The sequence below is a fragment of the Chiloscyllium plagiosum genome, chromosome 3 (genome assembly GCF_004010195.1).
Source record: "Chiloscyllium plagiosum isolate BGI_BamShark_2017 chromosome 3, ASM401019v2, whole genome shotgun sequence".
Taxonomy (NCBI): Eukaryota; Metazoa; Chordata; class Chondrichthyes; order Orectolobiformes; family Hemiscylliidae; genus Chiloscyllium; species Chiloscyllium plagiosum.
In genome coordinates this window covers 70,361,387-70,376,681 of record NC_057712.1, presented here as the reverse complement: position 1 = coordinate 70,376,681, position 15,295 = coordinate 70,361,387, and the positions used below count along the sequence as shown (strand labels likewise).

General features: G+C 41.9%; 1 protein-coding gene across 1 annotated transcript in view; it reads left to right on the top strand.

The window, feature by feature from the left end:
• LOC122545044 (triadin-like) overlaps window positions 1-15,295 on the top strand; it is a 103,915-nt gene that overhangs the window by 17,081 nt on the left and 71,539 nt on the right. The window contains exon 6 of the mRNA XM_043684249.1: window positions 3,890-3,910. Within this exon, the coding sequence (XP_043540184.1) occupies window positions 3,890-3,910 (21 nt within the window). The remainder of the gene's footprint in view (window positions 1-3,889; window positions 3,911-15,295) is intronic.

Genomic DNA, 15,295 nt, shown 5'->3' with positions numbered 1-15,295 from the left:
GACTTCAGTAAGGCGTTTGACAAGGTTCCCATGGGAGACTGATTAGCAAGGTTAGATCTCATGGAATACAGGGAGAACTAGCCATTTGGATACAGAACTGGCTCAAAGGTAGAAGACAGAGGGTGGTGGTGGAGGGTTGTTTTTCAGACTGGAGGCCTGTGATCAGTGGAGTGCCACTGTGATCAGTGGTGCTGGGTCCTCAACTTTTTTGTCATTTACATAAATGATTTGGATGCGAGCATAAGAGGTACAGTTAGTAAGTTGGCAGATGACACCAACATTGCAGGTGTAGTGGACAGTGAAGAAGGTTAGGAGAAAGTGAGGACTGCAGATGCTGGGGATCAGAGCTTAAAATTGTGTTGCTGGAAAAGCGCAGCAGGTCAGGCAGCATCAAAGGAGAAAGAGAATCGATGTTTCGGGAAGGGCTTATGCCCAAAACGTCAATTCTCCTTCTCCTTTGATGCTGCCTGACCTGCTGTGCTTTTCCAGCAACACATTTTTAAGTGAAGAAGGTTACCTCAGATCATGATGGGATCTTGATCAGATGGGCTGATGGGCTGAGAAGTGGCAGATGGAGTTTAATTTAGATAAATGCGAGATGCTGCATTTTGGGATAGCAGGATTTATACACTTAATGGTAAGGTCCTCGGGAGTGTTGCTGAACAAAGAGGTCTTGGAGTGCAGGTTTCACACCTCCTTGAAAGTGGAATCGCAGGTAGATAGGATAGTGAAGAAGGCGTTTGGTATGCTTTCTTTTATTGGTCAGAGTATTGAGTACAGGAGTGGGGAGGTCATGTTGCGGCTGTACAGGACATTGGTTAGGCACTGTTGGAATATTGCGTGCAATTCTGGTCTCCTTCCTATCGGAAAGATATTGTGAAACTTGAAAGGGTTCAGAAAAGATTTACAAGGATGTTGCCAGGGTTGGGGGATTTGAGCTACAGGCTGGGGCTGTTTTCCCTGGAGTGTCAGAGCCTGACGGGTGACCTTATAGAGGTTTATAAAATTATGAGGGGCATGGATAAGATAAATACACAAACTCTTTTCCCTGGAATGGGGGAATCCAGAGCTAGAGGGCATAGGTTTAGGGTGAGAAGGGAAAGATATAAAAGAGACCTAAGGAGCAATTTTTTCACGCAGAGGGTGGTACATGTATGGAATGAGCTGTCAGAGGATGTGGTGGAGGCTGGTACAATTGCAACATTTAAGAGGCATTTGGATGGGTATATGAATAGGAAGGGTTTGGAAGGATATGGGCCGGGTGCTGGCAGGTGGGACTAGATCGCATTAGGATATTTGGTCGACATGGACGGGTTGGACGGAAGGGTCAGTTTCCATGCTGTACATCTCTATGACTCTAAAACGATTCAACTTTACGTTACTCCTTTATCTTAAGAATAGAATTTCAAACACTTAAATCTCATTAAGATTCACAGTGCTATCTATGCTCGGGCCTCGAATGCAGACTTAGTCCAGTGCCATATACCTTATTAATCACCTTGGCACCTGTGTCACCATTTTTAGGGAATGGTGGACCTGCATGCCCAGAACCGTCTGTATGTTAATGTTCATAAGGGTTCTGCCATTTACAATATTATTCACATCTAATTTTGATCCTCCAAAATGAATCCCCTCACAGTTGTCTGGATTAAACTCCATCTGACATTTCTGTGTCCAAATCACCAATCTATCTATGTCCTGTTGTATCCTTTCACAATCATCGGCACTACCAGCAACACCCCCAATCTTCATGTCATCTGCAAACGTACTAATCAGACCACAACATTTTCCTCCAGATCATTTATATATACTACACATAGCAGAGGATCTAAGACTGATCCCTGTGGATGACCACTAGTCACTGGTCACAATTCTGAAAAATGCCTACTGCTGGCCTCTTGTCTTCTATGACCAAACTAGTTTTGTATCCATCTAGCGAGCCCACCCCAAACCCCATGTGATTTTAGTTTTTGTACTAATCTGCCATGTGTGACTTTATCAAATGCCATATAAACTACATCCACAGTCCTTCCCTCATCAATTATCTTTGTCACCTCTTTAAAAAATTCAGTCAGGTTGGTAAGACATGACCTTCCTCATACAAAACCATGCTGCCTGTCATTAACTAGTCCATTTTCTTTCAAATGTGCAGGTGTCTTCTCCCTCAGTATCTTCTCCAAGAGCTTCCCCACCACAGATGTCAAACCACTGGCCTACAATTTCTTAGATTATCCCTGCTTCCTCTCTTAAACAAGGGAACAACATTGGCTAATTTCCAGTCCTCTGGAACCCCGCCTATGGTCAAATTTTCTATGTGGCAAATTTTTGTGTATTAATGAGATGCTTTACCCTTCATCTGGTATCTCCTCTACAGATGCATAAAACAAACCACAAATTAAGTGCACTGTAACTCCAAACTTGAGAACACAAGTATGAGTTTCTTCAACTCAGCTATCCAGTTGCTTAACTCCAACCTCTAGTGGTTCTTCACAGACTGACTGTCTTTCCCCGCATCAATGGTCTTATGTCACTACTATCTTTTAATAAGACACTAAACTATTCAACCTCAAATACTCAATTCAGGGTGATAAAACACATTGAAAATGCATTTACACAAACCAACCTTCAGATTGAGTCACCAAGCCCATAAATATATAAATGAAACTAAACCTTATCTTGACAGTCTTAACTCACAGATACAGAACTATAGATTAGATTACTTACAGTGTGGAAACAGGCCCTTCAGCCCAAGTTCACACCAACCTGCTGAAGCACAACCCATTCCCCTACACCTAACACTATGGGCAATTTAGCATGGATCAGTCATCTAACCTGCACATTTTTGGACTGTGGGAGGAAACCCACACAGACACAGGGAGAATATGCAAACTCCACACAGACAGTCGCCTGAGGTAGGAATTGAACCCAGGTCTCTGGTGCTGTTAGGCAGCAGTGCTAACCACTGTGCCACCCACATGGTGTAGCTGCAGAAGACAATATTGCAACATATTTGAAAATCTTGCAATAATAAAGGTAACAGCAAAGTACAATTAAACTAATTAACCAACCTATGTTCAGATTACAACCTGACAATATTATTCCTTGGCTAGAGTTTTATGCAATGACTTATAGTGGGTTTTGTGGCAGAAGGATGGTTGGACCTTCACCAGCCGAGGCTCTACAGCTTTCACCCTTGTACTGGACTTTATTACAATTGCAAAAATTGAGGTGGCTAATGAGGAGTCAACCTCCTAGTAGATTGTACCAATGGGCACTGCTTTTGGTAAGTGATGGTTCAAGATTCCCATGTGTTTTGACATCAATGATCCAAAACCCACCATACAACTAAATGCAAACTTAGCCTAACTTGATGATATCATGAGCCTGCTTTTAAACAGTGTGCCAGGACTAAACAGTTCCTAATTAAATGTTTTCCCACCTGATCACTGTTCAAAGACAGTAAACCAAATATTTGCAGGTGTTATTCACAGTGGGCAAGTTTTCCAACTCTGCAAACCTGACCATGCAGAAGCTGCCCCAATCCAACAGAATTTTATTCCAGGGGGTGGACCCATCCTGAATTTATGTTACACACTGTGGGAGATGGACCTCACTGTGGTGAATTGGTGACTGATTTCACCACTGAGTTTAATTAGCCCTCCTGGATTCAGTTTTTACATATTTGTGAATCATATCCCACGCCCATTCTCCCTCCACCCCCAGCATTACCGTGAAAATGATGCTTGTTAGAAATAGCTAAAGGACCTCGAGGGGACGTCTCAATTCCATTCTTTCATGTATCTCTGAAAATGTGAGACAATTTGTAGAAATTCGTCTCCCTCAAAAATCTATTGACTGCTTTACAACAGATTTGTATTTTTCTTGACAGCAATAAAGCCAAAAGTAAAAGGTGAGTGACTTTAATGGAGATTTCATTTTGTGTATGCAGTTTATGATTAGAGCAACTGCTGTGTATAAAACATTTAATGCTGGCACGAATTTTCATTTTACAACATTGCAATGTACTGATAGTTTTGCTGCCTGCACTGAGATTTTGATTTGGCTCCAACTAATTCTCTTTTATTTATGTAATAAATATATATGCAATGCACAGAACCTCAGTATTTTACAACCAACTATACAAATGCTCTCCTGTGAAGCAAGTAGATCCAGTGGCTAATTTGTCAGTTTGTTTTCTCATTTTCTTGGTTTGTTGTTGAACTTGGTAACAATGCTGAAGACACGAGTTCCTTCTGCAAATACAACAGATGCTTGGAGGGGGGAGGGGGTGGGGCTGGAGGGAGAAGTTTCTCATGCTCAAACTTAATCAGATAATCTGTCAACTTCTTACTAACTTTATCCTTCTCTTGAATGTTTGTTACTTTATGGGCTTAACTGTTTCCCATATTCAGGTTCAAATCCATCAAGCCAACGTGAAGTAAAACATTCAGTTCAGTACAGGACAACGCTGATGAAATTAGATACAATCCATCTGAACTATTGTTGTGCAATGCATGTTGGTATTTTTAGTTGGTTCAAACAAAGCATGCATGCTGGATCAGATTCTGTGTGTTTAGGACACAGTATCAAGCTTCCTGGGGTGGAATATCCATCTAGCTTAGTCTCCACTAGTTTCTCTTCTACAGGCAGCATGTAAGGTAGAACCTATTGTTACTGCACAGTCATTCCTTAACTATCCTAATCACTTCCATCTGCTGTATTATAGATTAATTTCTTTGTCCTGATGAGCCAGGGGCTCCCTCCACCAAATCCCAGAGGTTTAGGTGTTGAGAGTAGAATTCTGCTCTTATTGACAATAAGACCATAAGATGTGTGAGCAGAACTAGACCATTCAGCCCAAGAAGTCTTCTCTGACATTCAATCATGGCTGCTATGTTTCTCAAACCCATTCTCCAGCCTTCTCCCTTATGCTTTGATCCCCTTACTAGTCAAGAGCCTATCCACCTCTCTTTTAAATACGCTTAGTGACTTGGCCTCTCAGCCATCTGTGGCAATGAGTTCCACAGATTCACCACTCTTTGACTGAAAAGTCCCTCCTCAACTCAGTTCTAAAGGCTCATACCTACACTCTGAGGTTGTGCCCTTGGGTCCCAGAATCTCTTACTAGTGGAAACATGTTCTCCATGTCCATTCTGTCCAGGCCTCTCAGTATTCTGGAAGTTTCAATCAGATCGCCCTTTATCCTTCTAAACTCCATCGTGTACAGACCCAGTGTTCTCAACCATTCCTCACATCACAAGCCTTTCATGCTTGTGATCATTCTTGTAAACCTCCTCCGGACACCTTCCAAGACCAGCTTCCTTGGATATAGGGTCCAAAACTGCTGAGAATGTTCTTATTGTGAAATTGACCAGAACCTTATTCAACCAGTACATCTCTGTTCTTGTATTCTAGTCCTCTTGAAATAAATGCTAACATTGCAATTGCCTTCCTAAGTGCCAACTGAGCCGACATGTTAACCTTGAGGGAATCCTGAACTAGGACTCCTATGTCTCTTTGTGTTTCAGAATTCTGAAGCCTTTCCTAATTTAAAAATATTCTTCCTCCCAGAGTACATAATTTCACCCCTTCCCACATTGTATTCCATCTGCCACTTTTGCCCACTCTCCGAGCCTGTCCAAGTGCTGCAGCTTCTCTGCCTCCTCAATACTACCTGGCCCTCTGCTTGTCTTTGTGTCATATGCAAGCTTAGCAACAATGCCCTCAGTTCCTTCAGCCATATCGTTAATGTGAATAGCTGTGGTCCCATCACTGACCCCTGCAGAACTCCACTAGCCACCAGCTGCCATCTTATAAAATACCCCTATATCCCCACTATCTGCCTTCTACCAGTCAGCCAATCCATGCAAGTACTTTGCCGCTAACACTATGGGCTCTTACTTTCTTTGTCAGCTTCCCGTGTAGTCCAAATAAATCACTGGCTTTTGCTTGTCTAATTTGGCCATTACCTCCTCAAAGAATACTAATGGATATGTCAGGCATGACATCACCTTAACAAAGCTGTGCTGACTCAGTCCTATTTTACCATTTACTTCCAAGTGCTCCACAGTCTTACCCTTAATAACAGATTGTAAAATCTTACCAACGACTGAGGTCAGGCTAACCTGGCTATAATTTCCTGTCCTCTGCCTCCCTCTCTTCTTAAACAAGGATTTAATATTTTCCAGTCATCTAGCACCCTCCCTGACTCCAGTTATGACTCATAAATCACCAGCTATGCCTCTACAATTTCAACGACCATCTCCTTCAGAACCCTGGGTGTAGTCCATCTAGTCTGTGTGATTTATCCACCTTCAGACCCTCAACTTCCCCAACATCTCTTTTATATAAGACCACTACACTTACCTCTGACTTTCTTGATGTTTTCGTATTCTACTTGTGGTTTTCACCATGAAAGACTAATGCAAAGCACCTATTCAGTTCCTACACTATTTCTTTGTTCCCCTTTACTACTTTTCCAGTCTCATTTTCCAATGGTCCAATGTCCACTCTAGTCTCTCTCTTACCTTGTATACAGGTAGCTTCCCCTCAAATTTCATCTTCTCCCCCGATTTGCTTTTTGCATTATCCTCTGCTGGCTTTTAAAGGCTTTCCAATCCCTTGGCTTCCCACTGATCTTCCCATTATACACTTTTTATTTTGTTTTTATGCAGTCTCTGATTGTCCTTTGTCAGCCATAGTTGTCTCATTCTCCCCTTAATATGTTTCCTTTTCCTTGGGTTGAATTTCTGCTGTGCCTCTGAAATTACCTCCAGAAACTAATGTCATTGTTGCTCCATCATCTTCCCTGCTAGGCTCCCCTTCTATTCAGTTCTGGCCAGCTCCTCCCTCATGTCTTTGTAATTACCTTTATTCAGTTGTAACACTGTAATATTTGACTCAAGCTTCTCCCTCTCAAACTGCAGGGTGAATTCTATCATATTATGGTCACTGCCCCCTAGGGGTTCCTTCAACTTAAGTTCCCTAATCAAATCTGCCTCATTACACATCACCAAATTCAGAATTGCCATTCCATTGTGGGCTCTACCACAAGCTGCTCCAAAGAAACATCTCGATAGAGTCTTAAAGTCATAGAATTTTACAGCACAGAAACAGACCCTTCAGTCAAACTTGTTCATGCTGACCAATTTTCCCAAACTAAACTAGTTCCATGTATCTGAATTTGGCCCATATCCTCTAAACCTTTCCTACCTGTGTACCTGAACTAATGTATTTTAATTATTGTAACTAACTGCATCGATCGTTTCATCTGGTAGTTCTTTCCACATGTGGACCACCCTCTGTGTGAAAAGGTTGCTCCTCAGGTCCTTTTAAAATCTTTCTCCTCTCACCTTAAAAATATGCCCTCTAGTTTTGAACTCCCCGCCCTGGGAAAAAGACCTTTACTATTCACCTTATCTATGCCCCTCATGATTTTATAAAGCTCTATAAGGTCACCCCTCAAACTCCTATGTTCCAATGGAAACAAAAAACCAATCCAGCCTCCCTCTATAACTCAAATTCTCCAGTCCTGGTAACATCCTTGTAAATCTTTTCTGCACTCTCTTCAATTTAATAATACATTTCCTACAGCAGAGTGGCCTCGCGTATGTCCTATTTAACCGCAATATTACATCCGAACTCCTATACTCAGTGCAAGCATGTCAAACGCCTTCTTTATCACCCAGTCTACATATGATGCAATTTTCAAAGAATTATATACCTGAACTCCTAGGTGTCTCTGTTTGACAACACTACCCAGGGCCCTACCATTAACTGCTCAAGTCCTGCCATGTTCATTTTACCAAAGTGCAACACCTTGCATTTATCCATATTAAACTCCACCTGCCACTCCTTGGTCCGTTGGCCCAATTGATCAAGATCCCCTTTTAATCTAAGATAACCTTCTTCACTATTGACTATATCATCAATTTTGGTGTCATCTGCAAACTTACTAACAATGCTTCCTAAATTCTGATCTAAATCATTTATTTAAATGACAAAAAATAGGAGACTCAGCAAACTTTAACCAGCCATCAGATCTCACAAGCAGTCAGATTATTCTCCTCTGAGAGTAAGGCTTCCTGATGTGCACCCATTACCCATGAGGGAGTCTCTCCCCCTCACAATCTTTCCCAACCTAATCTTGGCTTCTTCAGTTGACCATGACCCCTGAATCATCCGAAGCATTACAGTTTTCCTTAATTAACTTGTTAATGGTTCTTGCCTGGGATACTTTTCCATAACTAAATTTCGTAACTATATGATCATTGCCCTGCCACACCAAATAACTTTGTTTATTCCCTGCAGTATTTGCTTCACTTGTCCCTGGATCTGCTTCATCTTTATAGACAGTACAAGCAGATTGAGATGAATGTTTGCAGACATGCTAAAATAAAAAATTGACAAGCCTTCTGTAATTAAACATTGTTGATTGATAAAGTTGATTGATTTCCCTTCTGGTTCTCCTATATCTTAATAAATTTCAGCCCTCCTGATCTATTGTCCCTTGTCGCCATGCACCAACATGGCAGTCCCATACCTGTCATTTTCAGAATGACTGGACTATTTTATAGTGTATTTTGTTGTACAGAGCCCTCCCTACTGGGATTAGAGCCAACCCATTTTGTGGCAATTGTCTGTGTGTTGGATGATCAAGGTGTATCTGAGAGGTAACTGTAATTCCGAAAATCTCTGAGATCATTTTTCCTGTACCTCACTTTGGACTCCTTGCATCTTCCCTTAGGTTACATGTAAATCATCCTTTTCTTGTAAAGACACTCATTTAATTTCTAAAAGTCCATCCAGCATAACGTACATCCACTGCTTTATTTCTTTCACCAAAAGTATGCCTCACCTCTTGCTCTGCCAAAAAGGTAGCTGAATTGGGTCTGGTATATAAACTACTGAAATAACTCCTTGAAGGCTAGTTTCCTGTCACCAAGTCATCCTTTACGTCCATATCTCACTGACCCAGCTAGCACAGAACCGGCTCCTAGAGTGAGCGGAACCTCTGACACTCTTGTTTATGTCTGTCAGCCAGGGCTCCCTGATGGATCAGGTTAACAGGCCCAGTCAGGGAATTCATATTCTATGAGGTCCACCTGGCTGACCATTCCAATCATTACATTACTTTCTCTCTAAGTCTTGGGACATAGACCCATTCTTTCACCTGTAGCTTCTCCTGGGGCATTTTTGCATCAGGTCCGGTTCCTCTGAATCTGCCTTGGATACTCCGGCCATATTCCGGACATTAGCCCACCTCTTGTGTCAGAGTGTCTCAGTCGAAACTCATCTTTTTCTTCGGGCAGTAACAGTGCTGAGACTGTAACATCTGCCGTGTCCATCTCGCCCTTAGAGTTTTCTTTGATGCTAAGTGGAGGAGGAGAACCCACGGATTTTGACAGCCCCGCTGATGTTCTGAGAGGCAGGGTATGTTTTGTTCCTGCCCTGTTTGCAAGGTTGCTACTTTCATGGAGACAACGTGCTTGTTCAGGATTGCCTCACCTACCCGAACTTTGTACTTCACGGGACCTGATCTCGTGTCGGCCATGTCTTTTACACATGCAGAGCCATTCTTGTGATTTCGACACCAAACTCCTGGCCTGAAGTAAATGGCCTCTTTCACTAAGAGAAGATTTGTGTCTGTCATTGGCGTTCCTGATGCTATTTCACACTCCATCCATTTCAGGTCAGGGAAGAACAAAATTAACCCAGTGCGGAGTCTTCTCCGCGTTAGCTGGAGATAAACATAGAAACTGCTGGAAAAGCTCAGCAGATCTGGCAGCATCTGGGGATGTTCTGAAGAAGGGTCACTCAGCCTGAAATGTTAACTGTGATTTCTATCCACAGATGCTGCCAAAACTGCTGAACTTTTCCAGCAATTTTTATTTTTGTCTCTGATTTACAGCATCCACAGTTCTTTCAGTTTTTATTTAGTATGCAACTCTGCAGGACTTGTGCCTGTCGTTGCATGAGGGCTGTCCTATAATCAAATAGGACAGTTTGATATCAAGTGAAACTGTAAGCTCTTTCTTGAAGCCTGCCTTCAAAGTTTGGACTACTCTTTTCTCCAGACCATTGGCCAATGGATGGTATGAGCTGTTCTTACGTGCCGTTTGCCATTTGACTTTGGGAAAGACTCAAATTCCCTGCTGGTGAATGATGTCCCATTGTCTATGACCAACATCTCCTGGAGAAAATGAGGACTGCAGATGCTGAAGATTAGAGTCAACGAGTATGGTGCTGGAAAAGCACAGCCAGTCAGGCAGCGTCGACTCTCCAGCTCCTCGGATGCTGCCTGACTGGCTGTGTTGTTCCAGCACCACACTCTTCGAAAACACCTCTGGGAGTCTGTGTATTACAAAAGATGCGCATAACCTTTCACTTGGTGTTTCCGTGTTGGACGAATAAATTTGTGCACATCCAATAATTTTGAATGGGCTTCCACAATAATTAAAAACATTCAGCCCACAAAAGGACCGGCATAGTTGATGTGTTGAATCCAGGTTTTACCCGGCCATTCCCAAGTTGTGGTGGAGCTGCTAGCAGTAGATTTTATCCTTGCTATCACTCTGGGCATTGCCCCACCAATACAGCTATGTCAGCATCCAATTCTTGGCACTAAACCTAACTTCTTGCCAAAGGCTTCATCTTGGAAAGCCCTGGATGACCTTTGTGGAGTTCAGCCAGTGTCTGTTAACAACCTTTGCTCAGGACAATCTCTCTTGCTCCCCATAATAATACACCATTCTCTTGGGTGATCTGGTCTTGCTGGGTCAAGAAAGGTTCGATTCTGGTTGTGATGGCCCTTTTGTTTCCTGTATCACCATCAGCTGTTTTAGTTTTGCCAGGAAGGGATCTTTTTGTGTCCACGGTCTGTCATTGTCAGTGGTGACCAGGTTTGAAGCCAGAATGGACTGTACCAATAGTGGCACCATGGGTGGTGTGTCCACCAGTGGGAGGTAGCTCAAGGCATCTGCATTTTCCACTTGGCCTCCCATACACTGTTCCAAATTGTAATTGGACATACTCAGAATAAGCGCCACTGCTGAATTCGACCTGAAGCTCAGGTTAGGCTCCAAGTATCAGAAAAAGCTGCAGGTTCACACACTGTCGGGAGAATTACTTGTTGCCTTTCATCTGCCTCAATGTTATTTGCCTGGAAAAAAGTACTTTCCACATGCTGGACCCAGTTTTCGACAGCTCAGTTTTCAATCACATGAGTCAAGCTCTCCAAATAGTGGCATGATGCCAGAATTGATTACCCCTGCTCAAGGATGACAGTTGTGAGCAAATTTCTTTGGGCCATGTTTTTCTCTCATCACCACTGAAATAATTCCACAAAGGCCGGTATCCCGTCACCAAGTCACGCTTTATTTACACATAACGCTGACCCAACTAGCACAGAACCGGCTCGGGGAGTGAGCAGAACCCCTGACACTCCTGTTTATATCTGTCAGCCAGGGCTCCCTGATTGGACCAGGTTAACAGCCCCAACCAGGGAACTCATGCTCTATGAGTTTCACCTGACTGACATCATTCCAATCACTACAACCATATATGCCTTTTTCCATCTGGTATGTGGCTGGTATTCTATGCCAGATGGTGATTGAATAATTATCATCATTGTTTTAGGCCCTCGTTTCTAAAATACCTCAACATCTCCCTTCCCTCCCCAGCCATCTTCCATCATCCTATACCAAGCATATTTAACCAGATGACCTCCTTGCATCTCCAGGCCATCGGTGGCCTTGACTGTCATTTATACAAAGGCTTTTCCCCACAGCTACTATATGTCCTACAATCTGTAGGAGACAAAAGTAATAACAGTTCTGTAATGTGGTTGCACAGACCTATTAATCATTGCGTTTCCATTCTTGCCTTTTGTTTTGATATTTGGGCATAGATTATTTGGATATATGTCTGTCAGTCGGCCAGCACATAGGGAAGATTTATCACAGGAAAGTTTCACTTCCTTTTCTTCCTGAATCCAGTGTTTACTGCAGAGATCATCCTTAGAGGATATACTGACAGGGAACAAATGAAACTATGTGGTAAAGGTAAGTATATAACCATCCATTTGCAAGATACTGTTATAGCAATATAACCCCAGGCACATTCGCAGGTAGGTTAATTAAGGATGATAGTAATGCTCTGGATGAGAAAACTAGTTAATATTCCACTCTCCCACACAATAAGAACTGCCCTGAACATGTACATAGTCACATTGCTTAAATCTTAGGGCTTTGCAATCTTAGATTGAATTGCAATCTATTCCTCCTCACCATTAATCTCTACATTGAGACTCAGTTAAACAAAATGTCCAATCATTACTTGTTAATAAAAACACTTTGTACTGTGTTTTGTAATAATGAACATTTATGGAAGCTTGGAGTGAGGAAATCTGACTTGTTGGGCAGCATGCTGAATTTTCAGTGTTACATTTCATTGTGGAGACCATTGACAATTAAAAGTAGTCTTCACTTTGCTTATCACCATTATCGTAATAAAATCTATTTATATTAATTCTGTTATGATCCAACTTGCATGTTCTTTTTTTGGATTGCATTTCTGGTTCTCACTTTGTGCCTAAATATTATTACGCAATAATTACAGTGTCCTGCTAAGGTTAAGTTATTGAAGCTGAATTTCTGTCGCATTACTTTGAACAGCTTATACCTTTCAAGATTTGAATTTAACAGTAAAAGGTATTTGTTGTTGCAAAAAGCAGTGTACAGCATAGTAAATGACTTGGTAAAATATAGTTGCCCCATTGGCAGCACAGTGGCTTAGTGATTAGCACTGCTGCCACACAGCACCAGTGGCCTGGGCTCGGTTCAGGTTTGCACATTCTCCCTGTGTTTGTGTGGTTTTCTCTGGGTAATCCAGTTTCTTTTCACAGTCCAAAGATGTGTAAGTTAGGTGGATCAGCCATGGGAAATGCAGTATTACAGGGATAGGGTGGGGAGGTGTGGCTGAGTGAGATGCTTTTCAGAGGGTTGGCGTGGACTGTTTGGGCTGAATGGCCTGCTTCCACACTGTGGGTATTCTATGATTGTATGTTTTGCATGCATTCCAGTTCACAGATTCAATTTGGTATGTTTGTGTTGCAGAGTATAACAAAATCTATAAATATCTGAACATAATTTTTTTCATTCTTTCTCATCTAAGTATTCTTCAAAAGTTATGGATCTGGGAATGTGTATGTTATGGCTGCTTCTCTTCCAGCAGATTTGTGGTCTACTTTATGATGATCATTTTCTGCCAGGACCATCATCTTGCTTTGTTGCACTTCCTTATTACGATCACCAGAGCATTCTCAGGAAAGGGACATTTCTCCACATGCTTGTTTTCAGATGTTGGTTGTTTCACAGCTTTAGATGTTTCTCTTGTAGTTTGGTTATTACTCATCTCTGCCAGCTCAAAATTTGCACTGATGACATTTTCTCTTTTTGTGTCGTTATGACCAAGCCAAATGGGTGAACCGCCTCCTCCCTTCTCGCTCTGCCTGAGTTGCTTACAAGAAAGATTGAATTTTAAAGGGCGTTGATATTGCCAATTCAATAATTAATAATTCACTGAGTATTACTTAGTGTAATGAATGAGCACCACGTTCCCTAAGTTAGTGAATAATGAGTTAGTTTTAATTCAGGAACTCGCTGAAGCATAGAAGTCATTAACAACAGGTTAAAAATGTTCAAGTATACCAAGTGCCCATAAATGCAGAAACAACACGCACACAATCCACACAAATATGAAAAGAAGGACATAGAACTCAGCAGAGTATGAATTGATGAAACTTTGGCCAATAACTTGTAATGTCAGTAAAGAAAATGATTGACAGTTTTTCAGAGGCTTGTTTTCAGTTGAAGGGCCATCCTCTCTTTGGTAGCTGCAGGTACTCAAGTTTCTCACTGGAATGCAGTCACCCTGCAGTTGTGACTGGGATGATTTTGTTATTCTCTTGAAGAGAGAAGAGTTGATTCAGAATTCTCCTTTAACATTTTTTGGGCTGCAACAGTGAAGACATCTGATAACCTTTCAAATAAATAGCTCAACTTTGATGAGAGATGTTTCAAAGAAAGAAAGAGAGAGGAGTAAGACTGTCTCAATTCTGGTCCAGTGGCAGTCTCTTTATCTGACTGCAAAATACAGCATAGTGACTCCAATACTTTGTATTCCCTCATTTAGAGTTGATTTATTTTAATGTTGTTAAATTATTGGAATTTGAAATCTCATTGAGCGCCATGAGATGTCTATATTGTGCCTGACCTGATTGGCGCCATTTCGGCATGATTTTGCTGTCTCTCAGACTTGAGGCAATCCTTAGTATCCAGCCTTCTGACTTGTGGCCTCTCCCTGTGCCACACAACTGCTTGAACTCCGCACCAGGCAATCCCAACACATCAGGCCCTAGATCACCCACTGGAAGTGTTGTGTCAGGACTTTACAACCTGTCATAGCTTTATGATGATTTCACTGATAACACAGGGGCATAACTAACACAGTGGAGGCAGGTTCAGTTAGAGTGAATATAAAGTAAGGGTAATTTGAAATTTGAAGGTTCAGTGACCTATCAGTTAAGTTAGCTAAATCTTTATTATTTCAAAACTTTGGGTGAGCCACAAGTTTTGTTCAATTGCTAAGATGTTTTATTGAATTAGCTTGTTTAAAAACTATGTTGGAGATTAAGAACATAAATCAGATCATATCAGATCACCACCACTTCTCTCAAGGGCAGTAAGGGATGGCTGATAAATGCCAGGCCAGTCAGTGACGCCATGTCCCATGAGTGAATTAAAAAAAAAGCATGGTATCAAAATGGGCATGAAAATGCCTCAGATACAGAAAAAAAAGCATGATGACATCACAGCAGACCATCTCTGAACAGATTTTGATCAATAATTCACTTCAAATAAGACGTGATACTGCTTCAATAGCTTTTTCGAGAGCCACAGGTGATGCACTCATGTGTAATTATGACTTTCTCAGGACTGAGGTACATTATTATGTGCAGACAGCAACATTATCTTAGCCAGCCTTGCCAAACAAGCTTCACCTTATCAGGAAGGAAGGAAAGAAGGATTGTGCTGCATTATTGTGCAAGTGTTGCATCCAAGGATGGTCTGGAGCTTAGTACAGAGACTGTGTCATAAAGACTTACTTTGAATACAGCAACATTTCTCTGTCATTGAGGATTTACTCATTTTTGGTGACTACCCATTCGTTGCAGAATGGCACTTCAAAAATGCAGGCGGGTGGGTGGCCAATGGACATGGGTGTGAATGGGGGG